Source organism: Seriola aureovittata, chromosome 2 (assembly GCF_021018895.1).
Source record: "Seriola aureovittata isolate HTS-2021-v1 ecotype China chromosome 2, ASM2101889v1, whole genome shotgun sequence".
Classification (NCBI taxonomy): domain Eukaryota; kingdom Metazoa; phylum Chordata; class Actinopteri; order Carangiformes; family Carangidae; genus Seriola; species Seriola aureovittata.
In genome coordinates, this window is record NC_079365.1 from 30,162,911 (window position 1) to 30,186,937 (window position 24,027).

The 24,027-nt window shown below is 38.9% G+C and overlaps 2 protein-coding genes across 8 annotated transcripts in view; one reads left to right on the plus strand and one right to left on the minus strand.

The window, feature by feature from the left end:
* Positions 1–13,643, plus strand: part of chd6 (chromodomain helicase DNA binding protein 6) — a 102,563-nt gene extending 88,920 nt beyond the window's left edge. For 6 of the 7 annotated variants that reach the window (XM_056403454.1, XM_056403488.1, XM_056403435.1 and 3 more), the window contains 8 exons: positions 36–1,415; positions 1,682–1,833; positions 2,396–2,659; positions 4,377–5,024; positions 5,254–5,493; positions 5,625–5,765; positions 6,018–6,122; positions 6,225–13,643. In XM_056403454.1, coding sequence (XP_056259429.1) covers positions 36–1,415; positions 1,682–1,833; positions 2,396–2,659; positions 4,377–5,024; positions 5,254–5,493; positions 5,625–5,765; positions 6,018–6,122; positions 6,225–7,490 — 4,196 coding nt within the window. In that variant the 3' untranslated portion in view covers positions 7,491–13,643. The remainder of the gene's footprint in view (positions 1–35; positions 1,416–1,681; positions 1,834–2,395; positions 2,660–4,376; positions 5,025–5,253; positions 5,494–5,624; positions 5,766–6,017; positions 6,123–6,224) is intronic. The other variant, XM_056403462.1, reaches the window with a different exon arrangement.
* An 805-nt stretch (positions 13,644–14,448) lies between these two features.
* rspo4 (R-spondin 4) overlaps positions 14,449–24,027 on the minus strand; it is a 61,585-nt gene continuing 52,006 nt past the window's right edge. Inside the window, exon 5 of the mRNA XM_056387372.1 lies at positions 14,449–16,686. Coding sequence (XP_056243347.1) covers positions 16,553–16,686 — 134 coding nt within the window. The 3' untranslated portion in view covers positions 14,449–16,552. The remainder of the gene's footprint in view (positions 16,687–24,027) is intronic.

The following is a 24,027-nucleotide window of genomic DNA, read 5'->3' on the forward strand; positions in this document are numbered from 1 at the left end:
TTTCCGCTTCACGCCTTGATGTTTTATACTCACAGGTGCAGACCACAGTTTGGGACACATGGCCCAGATCGATGGGTTAGAGCCGGAGCAGGACGAGAGAATGGATCTTCAGGAGAGCTTCCGTCAGGCAGAAGACAAAGCAGACGTGCATCCTTACCTCGGGAAGCTGGAGCAGTGTCCTGAGTCTATAGAGGAACCCGGGGAGGAGGTGGACGGGTTGATTTTGTATCAGGCCGTGGAGGAAGAGACGATGGAAGATTCGATCGAATCGGGAGCCTTGATGGGGAACGCGTCCAGAGAGGACGGTTCGGTGGAGCACACGGATCTCTCAGATCAAGTGGATGAGATCTCAGAGGGGCAGGTGGATCATGTGTCTCTGATGGACGTTCAGGTCGTTCAGTCACGCGATCAAACGGCGGAGAAGGCAGCGAAACAGTCGAACGCCAAAGCCGGCGAGATGGAGCTTGACAGCATTTACTCCGAATGCGTGAAGCCCTCCTCTGCTTCCCTTTCATCCGTTACAATAGAATCCAAGTCTGACGAGGCCACCGGCGGGAAGGCTGGAGTCAAAACTGAAGTCTCCATGGATCAGGACAGCTATGACGGAACAGCTGAGGACTCCTTCGATCAGGACAACAAGGAGCATCTGCTTGAACAAAACGAAATCAAAATCGCCGCCGCTCTGCCTGAAAACAGCGCTGACACAAAACCGCCTGGTCTTAAATTTTCTCCTTCGCCGGACAGTGTTGGTGAAAGGAAACCAGCTCAACTGGAGCTGCCGATCAAGGTCGAGGAGACAAAGATGGAGATCGCTGAGGAGGTGTTACCCATCTACCCTGACAGCTCTGAAGTCAAACACGCTAAGTTCCTCGCTTACACCGTTAAGTCAGAAGACCTGGTGACCAAAGCTGAGCAGTTAGACTATCCCGTGAAACAGGAAGCACTGGAGGCCAAACCTGAAGACCTCAGCCTCCCCATGAAGGCCGAGAGCTTAGACAGTAAACCCGAGGTCCTCCAGTTTGCAGCTTTTGGCGCCGAAATCAAACCTGAAGCCAAACCGCTGTCACTCGGGTTTGCTGCGTATCCGGACGGAGCCAAGCTGAAGAGCGAGACAAAAACAGAAGGTTTAAGGTTGACGGCTTTTCCCGACACGTCTGCCATCAAGCCCGAAGCCAAGCCAGAGGGTCTGGAGTTCGCAGCCTTCCCAGACAGCTCTGAGATCAAACCCGAGGCCAAGCCAGAGGACCTGGAGTTCACGGGTCTGCCCGAGATCAAAGCTGAGACGAAGCAGGAGCTGCTGGAGGCGGACAGCACGGTCCTGACCCCGAAGCTGGAGCAGGCGGACGGGCTGGTGGACACCTCAGAGAGCCAGCTGGTGAAGGGTCAAGTGAAGGAGGAGAGGCCAAGTACACCAGGTAAGAAGACTCAGACTGGGTTTTAAAGGTTAACCATCAAAAAGAAAAGTTTGTCTTTTTTATTTGATTAAATAACCTGAAACAGCAAAGTAAGATCACTGAATTCCTTTTGTAGTAATGTGTTAATGTAGTAACAAGAAACTTCTTAAAAGGCAAATTATCTAATAGCTTAAACCTGTCCTCCTCTTCCTCCTCCTCCTCTTCCTCCTCTTCCTCCTCTTCCTCCTCCTCCTCTTCCTCCTCCTCCTCCTCTTCCTCCTCCTCAGTGCCTGTGGTGGAAGGTTACGTGGGCAGCCCCAGGTTTGCGACTCCTGTTTCCATGTGTGAGATTCCCGACAGTCTCCACGACAGCAGGGAGCCGACCATCGCTCAGCTCCTGCAGGAGAAAGCACTTTATTCCTTTTCTGAATGGCCAAAGGTACAGAGTTGTTGTTTTAAGGTCTTTCTAGAATTTGTTTTTTTTTTTTGTTTTTTTTTATGACTTGTATTAAAAAGCTGCAGATGTTTAGTACTTAAAAGTTTATCTTCCTCTCCAAGAAACATCAATAAGACTTAGTGCACCACCCGCTAAAGGCAGTTTCCTTTTCCTTATTAAAAACCTTCCTTTTTCTTTATTAGGCTACACATTGTTGATTTCAGTTTGTACTCATTTTCTGCCAAAAATCCCCCATTTTTATTTTAAGATTTTCACGATGCAGCCACAGGTTCTTGTTTTCTGCTCCTGATATCATCCGGTAATAGAAAGAGAGAAAAAAAAATTCTTTCTTTAAGTAAAAGAAAAACAAGAAAACATTTTAACTACAGAGGTACTTGCTGTCATCAATATCTTTTTATAAAGAGATTCTTTTTTGTGGCACCTTGTTGCTCTTCTACTCATTTTATTAGACTCAGATTTTTAATTTAAAGGAATGTATACCCATTCATGTCATTAGCTCAGTTCATTTACTGATGAATTGCCCCCCACCTCCACCCTCCTGTAGGACCGGGTGATAATAAACCGCCTGGACAGCATCTGCCACGCCATCCTGAAGGGGAAGTGGCCTTGGCCGAGCGAGCAGCACGACTCTCCCGGCTCCCTGACTGCCAACTCCTGTCTGGCCAACAGCTTAGCCCAGCACCACCACCACCGGGCGGGATTCCTCCCCACCACAGCCTCCAGCTCCGTCCCGGGCCAGGCCAGAGTTCAGCAGACAAGCCCCGGACTGGGGTTCTCCATCCCTCCCCCTCTTACAAGACTACCTAAGGTGAGAACTTACCTGCGACCCTGAGGAACAAATCAAATGAATTCCCTTTGTGGTGCATATCAGTGTATCTCTCATCCGTCTTCATGTATCTCCACTGTCTCATGCCATGGTTCATACAAGTGGTGTCCAGTTTAAACTGATAATAATGCTAATAGTGCTGATAACTCCTTGATGGCTAATAGACAAGGACTCTGCTAAACGTATCATCACAATCAGCGGAAATAGGTTTTATATATCTCTTATCCGGTATACTGATTAATTAATGTATTTAACTGATATATATTCTTACATACATATTATGTAATTTATCCTTGTAAGGTTTGTGGCTCATTACTAGGGATGTCACGATACCACAGCAAAACAACAGAGGCTGCTGCTCACACACTACACTAACACACACACACACACACACACACACACACACACACACACACCTACATATAGTTTGTGTACAGCAGTAGTTTTAACAAGATGACAAACTCATTGTGTGAAAATATTAATTTAAGATGTCAGTGTTATATTTTAACAGACTGAACAGTGATGACTGTAGTCTGATAATTTTGTGAGTACCCCGCTCATGCTATGAGCTGTAGCTATGTTAGTCTAAACAAGCTAGTGTAAGCCTAAATAAGCTAACGTTAGCCTAAACAAGCTAACGTTAGTCTCAACAAGCTAACGGTAGCCTTAACAAACTAACGTTAGCCTACATAAGCTAACGTTAGCCTAAACAAACTACCGTTAGCCTAAAAAACAAACATTAGTCTCAACAAGTTAACCTTAGCCTAAATGAGCTAACGTTAGCTAAAAAACAAACATTAGCCTAAATGAGCTATCGTTAGCTAAAAAACAAACATTAGCCTAAACAAGCTAACGTTAGCCTAAATAAGCTAACGTTGGCCTAAAAAGCTAACATTAGCCTAAAAAGATTACCCATAGGCTTAAAACTAACGTTAGCCCAAATAAGCTAAAGTTAGCCTTTGTGGAGGTTATGTGTGGAGCGTTGTTGCAATAGATGCTAGCTCTTGCAATTCACAAACAATAACAGTAAAATTTCAGGGCATGAACATGTTATGTTATTGAAATATAGTGACCTGAAACTCACTCAGCCTGAACCCTATCGAGTATCAGTTCTTGTGACATCCCTACTCATTATACAAAAGATCTTTAATGAAGTGGGTTTGTTCTGTTTAGAAAAAATCAACTGTAGGGTTTTCAGGTAGCACTGGGCACCTCTAGTTCACATCATTGCTTTGTTGCTTTCTTTGTACAGGTCCCTGTCTCTGTAATGTGTACTGTTGATATTGTACATGTTGATATCAGACTTGGGCATGTAGATTTCTTTAATTAGCTGATATAAAGAAAAATTAAACATCTGTTTTAAGGAGGGAAATTTAGAGAAAAATGCATCTCCTTTTCAAAAATCTTACACAGCATAAAGCAGGGAGCAGAGGGATCGTAAGATATTTATTTAACTTTATATCTCATATTGTCATAGGTAAACAAACCGGGGAAGCTTCTTGAAGCTGCATCAAAACCAGGAGATCATGAACCAGTTTATTAAATGTGTGTTTAGGTGTTGGGTTCGTGGTTTTACCCAGGTCTGGTCTGGTCGACAGCCGCCACTGTGTTGTGTCTCAGTCCATATGTATGTTTAACAAAGCCATCATCTCTCTCCCATTCTTGTCTCACCCCTCACCCACCCTGTCCACCCTGACAGTACATGCCGCGGGGCGGTGCATGCGGGCGCGGAGCTTGGCGCCTCACCTCCTTGCCTCTCTTACAGGAGAGGCTCGTGGCTCCTCCCTTCCTCCCCGAGCTCAAACGCGCAGGAGGTCGGAGGTCTTTCGACTACGAAGCCGCTGCAGCAGCTGCGGCCGCTGCCAAAGTTTTAGCTGGGAAATCGGCATCGTCGTGCCACACTGCCGCCGCCACCACAAGCTCTAGCGCTGAGAAGGGGCCGGTGGTGGCCCCTCCCTCTCACCGCACGGGATCCATGTTGATCAACGGTTGGCAAGAAGCAGCCATCGATCTAACCAAGTCGTCTGCAGAAATAAGCACCACTAGTGGCATCGGGACAGGCGATGCTGTGGTTGCACCGGGAATCAGCCACCACGGCGCTGGTGGCGGCAGCAGTCACAAGCTGCCGCCGCCGCCCCCCATCACAGCACCCTTACCGGGCTCTGTGGGCATCGACATGGCCGGGATACTTCAGGCCGGGCTCATCCATCCTGTAACAGGGCAAATAGTAAACGGGAGCCTGAGGGGAGATGACTCACTGAGGAGGAGGAGAGGGAGGAGGAGAAACGTGGAAGCTCTGTACTCTGAGTTCACCAAGAGCCGAGGACTGCACCTCCCTGAGACACAGGTGGGTAGAGGGAGGAGGGCCTTTTCGGTGGAAGGCCAGTTATAAATGTTGTATGTGAAAGAGAGAAACTGCATGTAGGGAGTCCTGGGGCAAGAAACTCCAGAGTTCAATAAAAAAAAGTTTGGATTCGAGAGGAAAATCCTTCCCTCCGCTCTGAACTTCAAAGCTTTAAACCACCTGCACCTGTCTGTGTGTGTGTGTGTGTGTTTGTGTGTGTTTGCTCCTGCAGGGCCGAGTGGAGGTGATCAGCCACTCCTCTGTCTCCTCCTCCACCTCCTCGCCGTCCCCCTCTCCGTCAGAGCGGCCCGCGGGTCCTCCCACGCCGTCCTCCTCCTCCACGCCCACCCCCACCCAGACGCCTCCTCAGCCGGAGATCGTGGCCATTGACAGAGAGGCGGCGAGCAAAGGCCTGATCGAGTGGCTGAGACAGAACCCGGGCTACAGCATGGACCTGCCCGCATTCACTCATGTAAGTGTTTGAGCTGCTTTTCTGGACGAAGTTGTTGTTGCTTGTATTTTTGTGTTTAAATTGAAAAGATGCATTTTATCGACTCCTCTTGCTCCTCTTCCTCCTCCTCCTCCTCCTCCTCCTCTCTGCAGTCCGGAGCAGGTCTGTTACACGGTTTTGTGGAGCGACCCAAGCAGAGGAGGCATCGCTGCAAAGACCCGACTAAGCTGGACATCAACTCTTTGACGGGGGAGGAGAGGGTTCCTGTTGTGCACCGAGGCACCGGACGCAGGGTAGAAAACACACACACACACACACACACACACACACACACACACACACACACACATCATCATCATCAGTTCATCTGCATATTATAATTTTAACTTCCAGTGTGTCGCTGCTGTTCTCTGCGGTGCAGCTCGGTGGCGCTGTGGTTTCATCCACTACAAGCTGCTGAGAAGTCGAGAAAGAAGAAGGAAAAATCCTAAATATTGATGAACATCTTTGTCAGTAAATGTTTGTGCTGGTTCTTCTTCTTGCAGCTCGGTGGCGCCATGGCTCCAGCCATAAAGGAGCTCTCCCGGTGGCTGGACGCCAACTCAGAGTACTATGTAGCTCCAGACTGGGCTGACGTGGTCAAACACTCTGTGAGTACGATACACTTCAATCAGCGTCATGTGACCTCCTGCAAGTGATGATTTTAGATAACTAATCCTACTCTTCCTCTTCTTCTCTCCTCTGACCTGCAGGGTTTCCTCCCTGAGGGGAAGTTCTCTCGGATCCTGACAGAACCCGTCAACAGAGACCCGGGCTCTCGGCGCCGTGGACGTCGACCTCGCAGTGAGATGCCTAAGCCCCTCCTGTCCGTCTCTGACTCCGCCTCGTCTGGCCTCGGCCCCCCCCTCTTCATGAACGGCGGTTTAATCGGCAGCATGGACTCCATGGTGGCCATGCAGAACCTCCGTGGCGGCATTCCTGGAATTCCCATCTCCGGGATCATGGCAGCTGGATTCCCACACGGTTTCCCTGCAGCGGTGCAAGCGGGAGGAGCCGGGGCGTCGGCGGAAGACGCCAAGAACGGGTTGAGTATGTTACCCATGATGCTGCACGGCATCCCTCACCCGCATGGAGCTGCGATCCCGCAGCACGCCTTGTTCAGCGTTGGTGCGATGATGGCGCACACCCAGCCGCCGCCTCCTCCTCACCCCAGCTCCACCTCGTCGACCTCTTCTTCTTCTTCACTGTCCGCTCCGAAGGTCACCACGACGACCGCCCCCTCCATGTCTGAGGCTGTGAGCCCCTCGTCGACGACGCCTGCTGAGAAAGAGAGCGCTTCGGCTACCGGTGGCGAGAAGGAGAGGAGCCGGGAGGAGAAAGGAGCAGCGGAGTCCAACAAAAGGCCCGGAGGGGTGGAGGCAGCGGCCATCATCACCTCCACCAGCAGGGCCCACCTCAGCTCGGCGCACCTCGGAGCCAGCGCCGGCAGCCATCTTACCTTCAACCCCTTCCTGATCCCGGGCATGTCCCACGGCCTGCTGTACCCGCACATGTTCTTGCCGCACGGTGGCATCATGGCGCTGCCCGCCATGCCTCCTGGTGCCATAGACGGTTCCCCAGGAAGCCCAAAGAGGAGGAGGAAGAGAGGGAGGGAGGAAGGGGAGAGAGAGGAGGAGAGGGAGAAGGTGGCGATGGCAGAGTTAGAGGAGAGAGAAAGTACAGTTAAGGCTAGTGTTTCCTCCCACCTGGCCTCCTCCTTATCTCCCTCCATCCCGTCTACCTCGGCCCCAGACCCAGCCCCGCCTCCGACCGAAGAGCCCCAGACCGGGCAGGGAGACGGAGAGGACGGGCCCTCGGAGCCCCAGGAACCAGACTCCCATAACCATCCTGAGGGAGCGGCGACAGAGGAGAGCGAGGACAGACTGGAGGAGACAGGAGGAGAGGCGGCGGCGGAGCAGGAGGAGAAGCAGGAAACTGAGGAGCAGAGACAGGTGGAGGGAGAGGAGGAGACAGCGTAGAGGAGGAGACAGACTGCAGAGGACGGAGAGACAAACCACTTCCCTCTCTCTCCTCCGTCTCCTCTGTTGCTCTTTTTCTCGACTGAGCAACAGTGTAAAGTTTGTGCCGTGTCTGTCAGTCAATGTCCATGTAAAGACTTTTATTATGATGATGACTTATAATAACAATGATGATTATATTCAACTTGGTCATGTTTATATACCAAGACCCCTCCCACCCAACCCCCCACCCCCCACCCCCCACCCACCCCCCACCCACCTTCTCCACTCCCTCCTTGTATACAAACAAACTAGTGTAAGAGATGATCTTCTGTGTATTCTTCCCCTTCATTCTGCATCGAGACTGAGTCGGGAGGGACACTTCTCAACACACACACACACACACACACACACACACACACACACACACACTGCAGGCAAGATGTGCTAACCAAGAAGCGGCGTTGGCGATAGTATTGATCCGGTTATGAGTTCCAAATGATCCGGGATGATGGTCAGTTTGGATTCGGTTCGGTGTGTAACGTCGCTCTGAATTTCTCACCTCGTTTCTCTTGTTTTGTTTTGTTTTTTTTCTGGAGTTCAGTTGTTGTTTATGTTCAAGGTCAAAAAAAATAAGCGCTGTCTTGTTATTTTGACTTGTGGATGATATTTTTGTGCAATGTTCAAAAAACCCTGCAGCCCAGATTAACCTGGGAGAGTCTGAACCAGAGCTCTCAGACATACGTGACACTAAAACACCTGTTCCTGATCGATACTGAGGGAAAACACTGATTAACATTAACCTGAGATTACACAAGCTGCTCTACTAAGAAATCAGACAGCAGCCCAGATGTGTGGCCATTTTGAAAATCTCTAAATTATCTTGATGCGACTCCGAGAATAAAAGTGTCGATTTAAGAAAGTTGCCGAATTAGAAAAAAAGGAATTTGTTTTGATAGTTTTTTACCTGTTAAAATCAAGAAGATTGTGGCTTTTATTGGCAAAAAGGTAAAAAAAAAATAAGTGTTAATAAATTCCTGGCATGGATGTTGTATCTTAATTTGAAGGTACCGTCAGTCATGTTTTTATTTTGGCTATAATTTAGGTATTATCAATGCTATGCCACTGCTGCTATAACGTCTTTTCAAGAAGAAGTTCAGAGAAAAATCTTCACACTAGAAGAATTCAGATTCCAAGAAAATGAAATGTTGAGTAAAAGAGATTCAGAGGAAGAAGAACTCCAACTTTTTCGTCGATTAATTTCATGAGATTAATTTCTTTCTGTTTACCGTTCAGATCATGTTGAGATTTTTAAAAAAAAATCAGACACAAAGTCACTTTGAGAGAAAGTCCCTCTAATCAGAAGAGATGGAAGAGCCGAGTGAAGCCACCAGGGGGCGGTAGGAGGCAGAGTTGATTGTAAGGGGGGGTGGAAGGATGGTGGGAGAAAAGAGGAGAAGGAGATGTGTGTGTTTTTCTTTTAAAATCATGCCCTGAGGTTGTTTTTTTATCAGGCTCCCAAATGACATTAACTTCCAGAAAATCACTTTAACAGTGGCTCCATCAGTAAGACGCTGCAGAACGGCTGCAATCATGACCTGTAGCATCATGTCCTTTTTCATTTTTCTGCTCGCACTGTCTTCTCACTTTTTCTTGTCAGTGTGAGATTGTGTGTTCAGAGAAATATTACCTGCGCGTTGTCGACCATCTGTCCAGCGAAAGGGAAAAAAAAAAAAAAGTCTGTTTTTGTTTAGGACTGAAGAACAGATGACACAGGAAGAGGAGGGATACAAAGCGGTGTGAATCACTCGGGCTGAGTGCCTCGTCGTTGCTCTTTTGTCTTGTTTCTTTTTCCTCAGATTAGTTTTAATAGCAGTTCATACTAAGAGTTTCTAAATATGTAAATCTATCGCTGTATATTGCTGTTTTTTTTTGTTTTTTTGTTTTTTTTTTTTAAAGTGCACCATTTATTTCTTTTTCGCCTTTTGTTTTGTTTCTCCAATGGGAAAAAAAAAATACTTGACATATGCGAGGGGGTTTTTGCATTGAGGTTAGTCCCAGTGTTTTCTGTATCAAACAGACTGTACTGTACATTAAATGGATGCAAGTCGCTGGTTTTATTCAGTCTTTTCACAACAGGGTTCTGTATTTTTGGGGGAAATATGTCAAAATGTTTCTGTTCATGATGTTGGTCTTCACTTCTTTTTTGTTTTCAGACATGAAAACATTATTTTTGCACAATGTCTTTTTTTGTGAATGTTAACCTGTCTTTGCTTTCTTTTATGTGTGTGGGTGTGTGTGTGTGTGTGTGTGTGTGTGTGTGTGTGTGTGTGTGTGATAATGGGAGAGAGTGTGTGTGTTTGTGTGCATGCATGCGCACACCTGTTTTGTTGTGCTGGAGCTGTGTTTCTATCTCGGTCTCATTCTTACAGGTCACATTTTCTTGTTGGGAAAAAAAAAAACATAGTTGTTGCCTTGTCACAAGTTTGTGGCTACATATAATTTATTATACTTTTCTTTTGCTTTGCCAAACTTTCACCAAATATGACATTCTTTCTCTCTCTTTAGTTTCATTATGTATTATTCAAAGTAAAATGCCTTATTTAGCTAGTATTTTTTTGTAAAGATGTTCTGTTACATCTCCATATAGGGACATGTTATGGTGTTTGTGTTCAGTTTGTCCTTCTCTTGTACGCGTACACGGCCTTGGTGATGTGCATTATCTTCAAAAAGCCAACAGTAATGCAAATGTACCACTGTCCAAATCACTGCGTTGATTCCCCAAAGTCAATCAGTCGTCCCCTCAAAGCACAAACAGAGAGTTCACAAAAAGTGACTGTTTTCTTACCAGTGCCTCGAAAAATTACTTTAAATACTTTCTCTTTTTGTTGGGCTTCACTATGTAGACATCACGTCCTCTGTAGTGATGTCACCGGAAAAAAGTGATAAACATTTGAAAATGTAGTGTCTTTGTTGGATGTCACCATTTGCAGATGATGCCGCGCTGTTCGTTAAAGGGAAATTTTAATTAGCTCACCAGCTCCACTGCAAGATATCAATCAGAGCCAAGGGTGAGAGTCTCCTCCAGCTTTTTATTAAATACACAAAGTAGTCTGCTGTACATCCCTGTAACTGTTGTAGTGAATTACATAGAAGCAGACAGTGGCGCTGTAACGGGTAGTGATACAGTTTAGCGTCTCTGGCAGCACCGGTTGGGTTGTGTTGGGTCTGGTGTGACAGAAGAAGTTCTCAGTGGGCCTCAGGTTTAGGCCTGTGCAGATCTCTAAGATATTTCCCACGAATTGCGATATCGAATTGTTTTTGTTGTGTGACCCTCATTTCACTGCTTTGTTTATTGTACATTGTACCTTGGTATGTAAAAGAAATTGTTAAAAATAAAACTCCTGTTTAGTGTGGCAGCATCGCTCATATCTGAACCTTAAAATACAATAATTCGATAATATTGAATATTGCGACGTTTTTCATAACATGAAACATGTTTTTTTTTCCCCCCATTTCACAGTTTTGCTTTTGCTTACTTTACATCTTATCTCGACATTTGACCAATAAAACTCTTTAATGCTGTTTAGTGAAAAATACAATAATAAGATAATATCATATATTGCAATTTTTGAGCTGAATTGTATCGCGATATTAAATTTTGGATATCGGCCAAGTCTAATGAGAAGATAACTTCTAAGTAAGTTTAGAAATGATAAAGTACACACAGTGCAGATTTCATTGACCGTAACTATACAATACATTGTGATGAATGTGCAGTTTACTACAGCAGTTACAGGGATATGGAGGGAACTGTCTGGTTGGACTCAGACAGTGTTTGACATCATTTCTGTTGAGATAAATTTGGAGATTCATGCTCTTTACCCTCATCAGTGACTTTCTTACCAGTGTTTGCGTTCTCAAATCTCCTACTGCAGAGTTGGCGAGTAAAACGTTGCTGGATGCAGGTTGAGAAACATCAGAATTTCCCTTTAATGACGGCTGTTTAATCCTTTACCATTACGTTTGGTATTTAGCACATCTACAGTAGGATGGTAACGCACACGCAACATGTGTCCAACTAAAGTATTTGATTGTTCTTGTGTGTTTGTTGAGATTCCTGAAGTACAAAAAAAAAAAAAAAAGCGTCAGTAAATCAGAAGGGGGGGGGGGGGGGGGGCGGCGGCCAGGTGTTACGTACCACAGCTAAATTACCTGAAAAGAAAAAAAACAAAAAAGAACTTGTAACACTCCAGCCCACGTACGCACATCATTTCCTGTTACTGGCGTGTTCTTGTGTAAAAACTTGAAACAAACCCTGTAGGTGCAGCATGTGACAGCAGCTGGAGGGGGGGGGGGGGTCGTGGCGACGGCTGTGTATTGTCTGTTCATGTCACACCATGCCTTCTTTAAACAGTGTTCTCTCTTTTCATTTAAGTCCTTTTTTTTTTTTTGGTCACCTCAACATGTTGTAAACGTTTATCTCATCATAAATAATGTATTTATTGTGCAGCTCTTGTCTCTGCATCGTTGTCTCATGACTGATTAATGGTTGGTTTTTGTTGCTCTTGAACGTCTCCTGAAAGACTAAAGTGTTTTGGTTCACATGGAAGTTCAACTGTTGGCTTTTTTTCTCTGCAGCGCCCCCCCCCCCCCCCCCCCCGTCACCTGCTTTTTACATGTAATAACACAGTCCCTGAATGCCTCCTCTGTACTTCCTCAACATGTGCCATACCATAATAATCTAACCTGAGGGCACTCTGTGGGATTATTGGGCTGAAACAATTTGCAGTATCCTATCTCATGACTCAGGCTGCAGCTAACAGGTGCCCCAAATAATAAAACCACATACATTTTATTTTAATTTTTGACTGCAAAGGAACAGATGACTGAAGAGTAGCAGAGTCTGGAGCGGACAGAACAAGAAGCAGGCGTAGATTTACACAATCACAGCCACCGTTAATATTTTTCGAGGGAAAATGTCTCACTTTTCTTTTTTTTCTTTTATTAGATCAGAATTACTGGATTAAAAATATGTACAACGCCCAGAGAAGCTGATTGACTCCATAAATCAGACAGATTCTAGATTTCGTGGCCTGTTTTATTTTCTCTGGCCTCGTTAGTCACCAAACCATCACGGTTCTTGCACCAGGAGTTCGAGAAACCTGGTTTTTGATTGTGCGCACCACCGTCAAACGTTCACGGTTACACGAGGGCCGATGAGTTTTGTGTCCAGTTTGAAGGGTCCGTTCACCTTTGACCTCTCTGTAGGCGGAGCTGTAGCCAGGTTGTGTGAAGCCTCAGAGAGCAGACAAACACTCCAAAGCTCCAGGTCTGAACACAGAGTCCAACAGGATTAAAGATGTGTCACTTCAAATCTTCAAATCTGATTTCATACTAAGAAAAATATAAATATAAAAAAAAAGAGAATCTTCAATTTGGGTTTTGGTCTAAATTCACTGCGGGCTGGTTTCACAGACACTGAAATATTATCTTGTAATAAGAACATCTCCCAGTTATTCTGATATTATGAGGTTTAAACTTTAGAATTATTTTTATTCCCACTTACAGCGAGCTCAGGAAACGTTACCTCCTGTTTCTGCGAGATGAAAGCGAAATCAAACTACTTCACTACTAATCACACTGATTTCTTTTTGAGTAAGCTTTTGTCTTATTTGTTTTCAAGAGGCCTAAGAGAAACTGACGTTTAAAGCAAAGTCCAGACTTGATCACGTGTTAAAGAAAAGCAGTTAATTAAAAAAGTAAAATATATATGAGAATCAGAAACAGTGAATGTGAGCTGGATTGGATGAGTGCAGGTTAGAACAGCTGATCGTTGAGGATAAATAAATGAAAATCATCACCTCATGTCTGTGAAACCATCCATCAACAGAAACAACTGAAGCTGAATAACGTGACTGTTCACGGCCTCACTGAGCCGAGCTGTTTCTCTACAACAGTGGAGAAAAGACATTAAGTGACTGATCTGAGGTCAGAAACCTGGTCATTACTGAGTGAGTCATGTGGTGGGTTTTTTATCCTCCTTCCTTTCTTTCTTTCTGTTTTCTGATTTGTAACTATAGCTCTCTGTATTCCCATGTGGACCAATCTCATGAGTCAAAACATGGTATGTGTGATCTTTTATTGTGCAATAAAAGATGACTTTCAACTTTCTCTGATCCTTGTTGAGTAATTCTTCATTCTTAGTTCTTAGAATTGCGTGGAGGGACTGCAGGTACAGTGCATGCTGGGAAAGTTTGCAGCAGTCCTGGAAATCTAAAAAGGATTTAGCAGGTAGAGAAAAAGATTTAATGTCATTTTTGTTAATTTAATTTTATATTATTTTATGTTTCAGTATTTCAAAGTTTTATTTGTCACATGACAAAGTAAACTGTAAAGTGATCGAAGCAGTGAAACAAGGGTCAGACAGGACAGGCACGTATTATGAAAAATATTGCATATGGCGGCCCAAAGCCTAATCTGTCACTTTAATATGAACATTTTTCTATTTTCTTAAAAGTGAAAATAAACTTGACTGAATCTGCTGATCAGCAATAATTTATTTATCTGCAAATTAAACAACATGAAGGGCAGAGAGTTAGTTTGGTTAAAAAGTGAAAGTTTTTAATGTCTGCAGACGTCACATGTAACTATGACACTGTTTCTACACATTTAAAGTTTACGTTACTCGGCCTGCTTTACACTGAAATAATGTTATTTATGTAACTTAGACATATTTTAGCATAAGAAGAAACAGCCATTATTAATATCCCGACAGAGGAAAACGTGTCAGAGAACGTCATTAGGAGCAGCTTAATATTGAAATACAGTTATTAAAATACCATTAAAATAACAGTAACACATTTAACACTTCTGAGAAAACATCAGATGATGTCATGACAAGGATAAAAACATCAGCAGCAAAGACGGACACAGAGACAGAAGAAGAAGAAATGTTTTACTGTTGTGCCGTGAGGACGGACGTCTCCGCACAGAGAAATCAGGCTCACTCACACCTCTGTACTGAACTGCAGTTACAGATCTGCAGTCATATGTAAACACACTGTAGCACGGCGGCAGCATCAATATATACATTTACTGAAACATACATTCATGTTGTGGAATAAAATCCCATTTCGTCTTAGAACTAGTGATAAATATTTCACTGTATATGATCGAAGGAAGCAGTAAACAGACAAGCAGGCGAATTAGTAAATACAACATTTCATTCATACGTCGTCCCAGCACTTTTATTCTGAAAAGTACTTACACTGTGATTTAAAGGCAAAGTGTGAAATTAAACTCTCTTAAACTCTTGTTTCTTTTTTCTCACAAATACAAAATAAACTTTTGTGAAACACAATAGACGATATTTGTCTGTACAACATCTGTAAAGACAGCCATCTTGGAAAATTGACATCCACGACAATGAGATGATTCAGACGCCATCATTCTGGAAAAAAAATACTTTTTATAAAAGGGGAAATCAGTCGTAGTGTCAACTTAACTATAATCTGTTATTACACTTGAATTATACATCCTTGAATTCATATTATTTTACCGCCTTAATCACCTGCAGGTGATTCCACACAGTTCAGGACTCCCCGCATTTACTGAAGCGTACGTGTCATTCAAAAGTAGATTGAAGGGTTTAACCAATCAGGTTGAAGATGAGAGAATCTCAGATCATCAATTTAGGAGAATTTGAAAAAAAAACCAAAATGGTGGAACCACAACTTGTTTGTGAACACACAAATTTAACTTTCATCTTTTCTGAACGTGAACCAGAAAGAGACATTCGCAGATTAAAGGTTTTGTATAAAGGTTTTCTTTAATTTTTCATTATAAAGCAGGTTTATGTCATAGACTTTAAATGAAGATGGACGTAGCCTCTGTGACGTCACCCACAGGTTTCTGAAGCTTGGAGTGAGCTGCTCCACTGTCGCCATCTTGGCAGTGCCTGACTCTGCCCCTAACTCCCAGCTAATCCAAAAATGGACGAAGAGGAGGGGCACATGTGGAGCTGAGACTTCGGTGCATGCTGGTTTGTGGCAACCATACACTCAACCACCTGTCACTCAAAGAGGCTACACCCTCTATTCTCCATAACTTAATAAAATAAACAGCTGAGTTATATAAACAGGTGTCATGACGGAGGGAATTAGCTCTCGAGACCAAAACTGTTTTTGTACCAGGCTGTAAACATGTTTATTTCTGCTGTAAAGTTGGACATTTTAACATGGGAGTCTTTTAGGACTGACTCACTGTTGGACCCAGACTCTAGTGGTCGTTATAGGAACTGCAGCTTTTGGTTCTTCAGTGTTGTCTTCATTTTCAGCCCTGGAAATTGGAGCTTGCTTAAAATGAGCCGTCAGGACTTCTGGAACTTTGTGATGTCACAACAAAGCAGTTACCAAGCCCCGCCCACCTGGACCCACCATCCAAACCTTGCAAGATTTGGTTTCTCTGAGTGTTTTTACCTGAAATCTGCTTTATTTTTATTGGATCACTCAGAAAACAGTCAGCCAATCAGACGAGAGGCTCAGAGCCTGCTCTCATCTGATTGGCTCACCGATCTGTTGTTACTAGGGCTCCAGAGAGAAGCCTGAAAGAGGAGATGTAAAACTACACTGAGATGGTTTTGGTTCTTAAAACCACAAATATATCTTCTTATGGATCAACATTTCAAATAAAACACAGGAGAAATATAAATATAAACACTTGGGAGCATATTGTTGTGACTCCAGATAAATGCTGGATTTACCCATTAAGGAATGGTTGTTTACTGGTTACCACCATGTTGCCACAGATCCTTGGAAACTCGTTAAGGTCACACTCATTACAATGTAAGAATTTCTTAGTCATAATATCTAGTTGTTTGTTCATGGTGAGTTTCCAGTAAACAACGATCTGGTGGATGGCAGTGTTTTGTAACTCAGTCCTGTGCACGCTGATTGGAAACATTAACAAACAATGGTTTGGTTGCAGATGATGACTCCCCCACTGATATCAGCTGACGGATTCTCCCAGCATGGGTCAGCTGTCCTGGTGAGCTGTCTGGTCTGGGTGCGTGCATCTCGACCTCAGGCATCTCCGTGCTCTCCGCCGGCGTCTGTTGTTGCATTCGGCGAGTTGCCAGCATCCCCGCTGGTGAGCAGCCGTAGTCGCTCTCTCTCTCTCTTTCTTCCAAGTCCTCCTTTTTTACTCTGTCTTCTTTCTGACGGATAACAAGATGAGAAGCAAAGAGAGAAAACATGAAAACAGAACAAATGTTTTTGTTTCGCTCGGCAGGTTATTTTGTTACGTTTGTGCTTGTCTGTGTTTGTTTACACTCGCAATACTAAATACTTAGATACTGCATTATCATCTATCAACAACCTCATCGGATCAGTGGATCCTTTTGTTTCCTGTTTCATTAATACTTGTGAGGAATTGCAGACACATTAAATACAATGGAAATTCAGCAGCACAGTAATCTGCAGGTATAAACATGAATACACAACTGAAATCTTTTCTGTCTAGATTACATGATTGTTTCAAAGGTTTCTCAGTAGCTGAGTGAGTACAAATACAAATGTTGTCACTGAAGAGCTGCTAAAAGAACAGTTATTTGTGAAAAACATTTATTATACTGTGAATTTTTATGCCTCATTGTACTATGAAGATTTTTTGACATTTTTATGCCTTACTATACTATGACATTTTTTTGACATTTTTATGCCTTACTATACTATGACGTTTTTATGCCTTACTATACTATGAGGTTTTTATGCCTTGCTATACTATGACTTTTTATGCCTTACTATACTGACTTTTTATGCCTTACTATACTATGATGTTTTTTGACATTTTTATGCCTTACTATACTATGACGTTTTTATGCCTTACTATACTATGATGTTTTTTGACATTTTTATGCCTTACTATACTATGACGTTTTTATGCCTTATATTACTATGACTTTTTATGCCTTACTATACTATGATGTTTTTTGACATTTTATGCCTTACTATACTATGATGTTTTTTGGCATTTTATGCCATACTATACTATGACATTTTTATGCCTTACTGTACTATGATATTTTTCTGACGTTTTATGCCTTACTATACTATGATGTTTTTATACCTTACTATACTATGATGTTTTTTGACATTTTATGCCATACTATACTATGACGTTTTTATGCCTTACTATACTATGACGTTTTTTGACATTTTTATGCCATACTATACTATGACTTTTTATGCCTTAACTATACTATGATGTTTTTTTACATTTTATGCCTTACTATACTATGACTTTTTATGCCTTACTATACTATGATGTTTTTTGACATTTTTTTGACATTTTATACCATACTATACTATGACGTTTTTATGCCTTACTATACTATGACGTTTTTTGACATTTTATGCCATACTATACTATGACGTTTTTCTGCCTTACTATACTATGATGTTTTTATACCTTACTATACTATGATGTTTTTTTACATTTTATGCCTTACTATACTATGATGTTTTTTGACATTTTATGCCATACTATACTATGACGTTTTTATGCCTTACTATACTATGACGTTTTTTGACATTTTATGCCATACTATACTATGACGTTTTTATGCCTTACTATACTATGATGTTTTTTTACATTTTATGCCTTTACTATACTATGATGTTTTTTGACATTTTATGCCATACTATACTATGACGTTTTTATGCCTTACTATACTATGATGTTTTTTGACATTTTTATGCCTTACTATGCTATGATATTTTTTTGACATTTTTATGCCTCACTATACTATGATGTTTTTTGACAATTTTATGCCTTACTATACTCTATCGTTTTTTGACATTTTATGCCATACTATACTATGACGTTTTTATGCTTTGCTATACTATGACATTTTTAATGCCTTACTATACTATGACTTTTTATGCCTTACTATACTATGATGTTTTTTGACATTTTTATGCCATACTATACTATGACGTTTTATGCCTTACTATACTATGATGTTTTTTGAAATTTTTATGCCTTACTATACTGTGATGTTTTTTGACATTTTATGCCATACTATACTATGACGTTTTTATGCCTTACTATACTATGATGTTTTATTCCTTACTATACAATGATGTTTTTTGACATTTTTATGCCTTACTATACTATGATGTTTTTTGACATTTTTATGCCATACTATACTATGACGTTTTATGCCTTACTATACTATGATGTTTTTTGAAATTTTTATGCCTTACTATACTGTGATGTTTTTTGACATTTTATGCCATACTATACTATGACGTTTTTATGCCTTACTATACTATGATGTTTTATTCCTTATTATACAATGATGTTTTTTGACATTTTTATGCCTTACTATACTATGATGTTTTATTTCTTATTATACAATGATGTTTTTTGACATTTTTATGCAATATTATACTATGACGTTTTATGCCTTACTATACTATGATGTTTTTTGACATTTTATGCCTTATTATACTATGATGTTTTTATGCCTTACTATACTATGACTTTTTATGCCTTACTATACTATGATGTTTTTTGACATTTTTATGCCATACTATACTATGACGTTTTATGCCTTACTATACTATGATGTTTTTTGACATTTTTATGCCTTACTATACTGTGATGTTTTTTGACATTTTATGCCATACTATACTATGACGTTTTTATGCCTTACTATACTATGATGTTTTTTGACATTTTTATGCCTTACTATACTATGATATTTTTTTGGACATTTTTATGCCTTACTATACTATGATGTTTTTTGACATTTTTATGCCTTACTATACTATGATGTTTTTTGACAATTTTATGCCTTACTATACTATGACGTTTTTTGACATTTTTATGCGATACTATACTATGAGGTTTTTATGCCATACTATACTATGTTATTTTTTGACATTTTTATGCCTTACTATACAATGATATTTTTTTGACATTTTTATGCCTTACTATACTATGATGTTTTTTTGACAATTTCATGCCTTACTATACTATGTCGTTTTTTTGACATTTTATGCCATACTATACTATGACGTTTTTATGCCTTACTATACTATGATGTTTTTTGACATTTTTATGCCTTACTATACTATGACGTTTTATGCCTTACTATACTATGATGTTTTTTGAAATTTTTATGCCTTACTATACTGTGATGTTTTTTGACATTTTATGCCATACTATACTATGACGTTTTTATGCCTTACTATACTATGATGTTTTTTGACAATTTTATGCCTTACTATACTCTATCGTTTTTTGACATTTTATGCCATACTATACTATGACGTTTTTATGCTTTGCTATACTATGACATTTTTAATGCCTTACTATACTATGACTTTTTATGCCTTACTATACTATGATGTTTTTTGACATTTTTATGCCATACTATACTATGACGTTTTTATGCCTTACTATACTATGATATTTTTTTGACATTTTTATGCCATACTATACTATGACGTTTTATGCCTTACTATACTATGATGTTTTTTGAAATTTTTATGCCTTACTATACTGTGATGTTTTTTGACATTTTATGCCATACTATACTATGACGTTTTTATGCCTTACTATACTATGATGTTTTTTTACATTTTATGCCTACTATACTATGATGTTTTTTGACATTTTTATGCCTTACTATACTATGATGTTTTTTGACATTTTTATGCCTTACTATACTATGACGTTTTTATGCTTACTATACTATGATGTTTTTTGAAATTTTTATGCCTTACTATACTGTGATGTTTTTTGACATTTTTTGCCTTACTATACTATGACGTTTTTATGCCTTACTAATACTATGATGTTTTATTCCTTATTATACAATGATGTTTTTTGACATTTTTATGCCTTACTATACTATATGTTTTTTGACATTTTATGCCTTACTATACAATGATGTTTTTTGACATTTTTATGCAATATTATACTATGACGTTTTTTGACATTTTTAATGCCTTACTATACTATGATGTTTTTTGACATTTTTATGCCTTATTATACTATGATGTTTTTATGCCTTACTATACTATGACATTTTTTTGACATTTTATGCCTTACTATACTATGATGTTTTTTGACATTTTTATGCCATACTATACTATGACGTTTTTATGCCTTACTATACTATACTATGATGTTTTTTGACATTTTTATGCCTTACAATACTATGATGTTTTTTGACATTTTTATGCCATACTATACTATGACGTTTTTATGCCTTACTATACTATGATGTTTTTTGACATTTTTATGCCTTACTATACTATGAAATTTTTTGATATTTTTATGCCTTACTATAACTATGATGTTTTTTGACATTTTTATGCCTTACTATACTATGATGTTTTTATGCCTTACTATACTATGACGTTTTTTTGACATTTTATGCGATACTATACTATGAGGTTTTTATGCCATACTATACTATGTTATTTTTTGACATTTTTATGCCTTACTATACAATGATATTTTTTTGACATTTTTATGCCTTACTATACTATGATGTTTTTTTGACAATTTCATGCCTTACTATACTATGTCGTTTTTTTGACATTTTATGCCATACTATACTATGACGTAATTTGACATTTTTATGCCTTACTATACTATGATATTTTATTGACATTTTATGCCTTACTATACTATGATGTTTTTTTTGGCATTTTATGCCATACTATACTATGACGTTTTTATGCCTTACTATACTATGATGTTTTTTGACATTTTTATGCCTTACTATACTATGACGTTTTATGCCTTACTATACTATGATGTTTTTTGAAATTTTTATGCCTTACTATACTGTGATGTTTTTTGACATTTTATGCCATACTATACTATGACGTTTTTATGCCTTACTATACTATGATGTTTTATTCCTTATTATACAATGATGTTTTTTGACATTTTTATGCCTTACTATACTATGATGTTTTTTGACAATTTTATGCCTTACTATACTATGATGTTTTATTCCTTATTATACAATGATGTTTTTTGACATTTTTATGCAATATTATACTATGACGTTTTATGCCTTACTATACTATGATGTTTTTTGACATTTTATGCCTTATTATACTATGATGTTTTTATGCCTTACTATACTATGACTTTTTATGCCTTACTATACTATGATGTTTTTTGACATTTTTATGCCTTACTATACTGTGATGTTTTTTGACATTTTATGCCATACTATACTATGACGTTTTTATGCCTTACTATACTATGATGTTTTTTGACATTTTTATGCCTTACTATACTATGATATTTTTTTGGACATTTTTATGCCTTACTATACTATGATGTTTTTTGACATTTTTATACCTTACTATACTATGATGTTTTTATGCCTTACTATACTATGACGTTTTTTTGATATTTTATGCGATACTATACTATGAGGTTTTTATGCCATACTATACTATGTTATTTTTTGACATTTTTATGCCTTACTATACAATGATATTTTTTTGACATTTTTATGCCTTACTATACTATGATGTTTTTTTGACAATTTCATGCCTTACTATACTATGTCGTTTTTTTGACATTTTATGCCATACTATACTATGACGTTTTTATGCCTTACTATACTATGATATTTTTTTGACATTTTATGCCTTACTATACTATGATGTTTTTTGGCATTTTATGCCATACTATACTATGACGTTTTTATGCCTTACTATACTATGATGTTTTTTGACATTTTTATGCATTACTATACTATGATATTTTTTTGACATTTTTATGCCTTACTACACTATGGTGTTTTTTGAAAATTTCATGCCTTTACTATACAATGATATTTTTTTGACATTTTATGCCTTACTATACTATGATGTTTTTTGACATTTTTATGCTTTAATATACTATGATATTTTTTTGACATTTTTATCCCTTACTATACTATGATGTTTTATTCCTTATTATACAATGATGTTTTTTGACATTTTTATGCCTTACTATACTATGATGTTTTTTGACAATTTTATGCCTTACTATACTATGTCGTTTTTTTGACATTTTATGCCATACTATACTATGACGTTTTTATGCCTTACTATACTATGATATTTTTTGACATTTTATGCCTTACTATACTATGACGTAATTTGACATTTTATGCCATACTAAACTGTGATGTTTTTTGACAATTTATGCCTTTACTATACAATGATATTTTTTTGCCATTTCATGCCTTACTATACTATGAAATTTTTTGATATTTTTATGCCTTACTATACTATGACGTTTTTATGCCTTACTATACTATGATGTTTTTTGACATTTTTATGCCTTACTATACTATGATATTTTTTTGACATTTTTATGCCTCACTATACTATGATGTTTTTTGACATTTTTATGCCTTACTATACTATGATTTTTTTTTTGACATTTTTATGCCTTACTATACTATGATATTTTTTTGACATTTTATGCCTTACTATACTATGACGTTTTTTGACATTTTATGCCTTACTATACTATGAAATTTTATGCCTTACTATACTTTGATTTTTTTGCCATTTTATGCCTTACTATACTATGAAATTTTATGCCTTTCTATACTATGACATTTTTTGATATTTTTATGCCTTACTATACTATGATGTTTTTTGACATTTTATGCCTTACTATACTATGGTGTTTTTTGAAAATTTCATGCCTTTACTATACAATGATATTTTTTTTGACATTTTTATGCCTCACTATACTATGATGTTTTTTGACATTTTTATGCTTTAATATACTATGATATTTTTTTTTTGACATTTTTATCCCTTACTATATTATGATGTTTTATTCCTTATTATACAATGATGTTTTTTGACATTTTTATGCCTTACTATACTATGATGTTTTTTGACAATTTTATGCCTTACTATACTATGTCGTTTTTTTGACATTTTATGCCATACTATACTATGACGTTTTTATGCCTTACTATACTATGATATTTTTTGACATTTTATGCCTTACTATAACTATGATGTTTTTTGACATTTTATGCCATACTAAACTGTGATGTTTTTTGACAATTTATGCCTTTACTATACAATGATATTTTTTTGCCATTTCATGCCTTACTATACTATGAAATTTTTTGATATTTTTATGCCTTACTATACTATGACGTTTTTATGCCTTACTATACTATGATGTTTTTTGACATTTTTATGCCTTACTATACTATGATATTTTTTTGACATTTTTATGCCTCACTATACTATGATGTTTTTTGACATTTTTATGCCTTACTATACTATGATTTTTTTTTTTACATTTTTATGCCTTACTATACTATGATATTTTTTTGAGATTTTATGCCTTACTATACTATGACGTTTTTTGACATTTTATGCCTTACTATACTATGAAATTTTATGCCTTACTATACTTTGATTTTTTTGCCATTTTATGCCTTACTATACTATGAAATTTTATGCCTTTCTATACTATGACATTTTTTGATATTTTTATG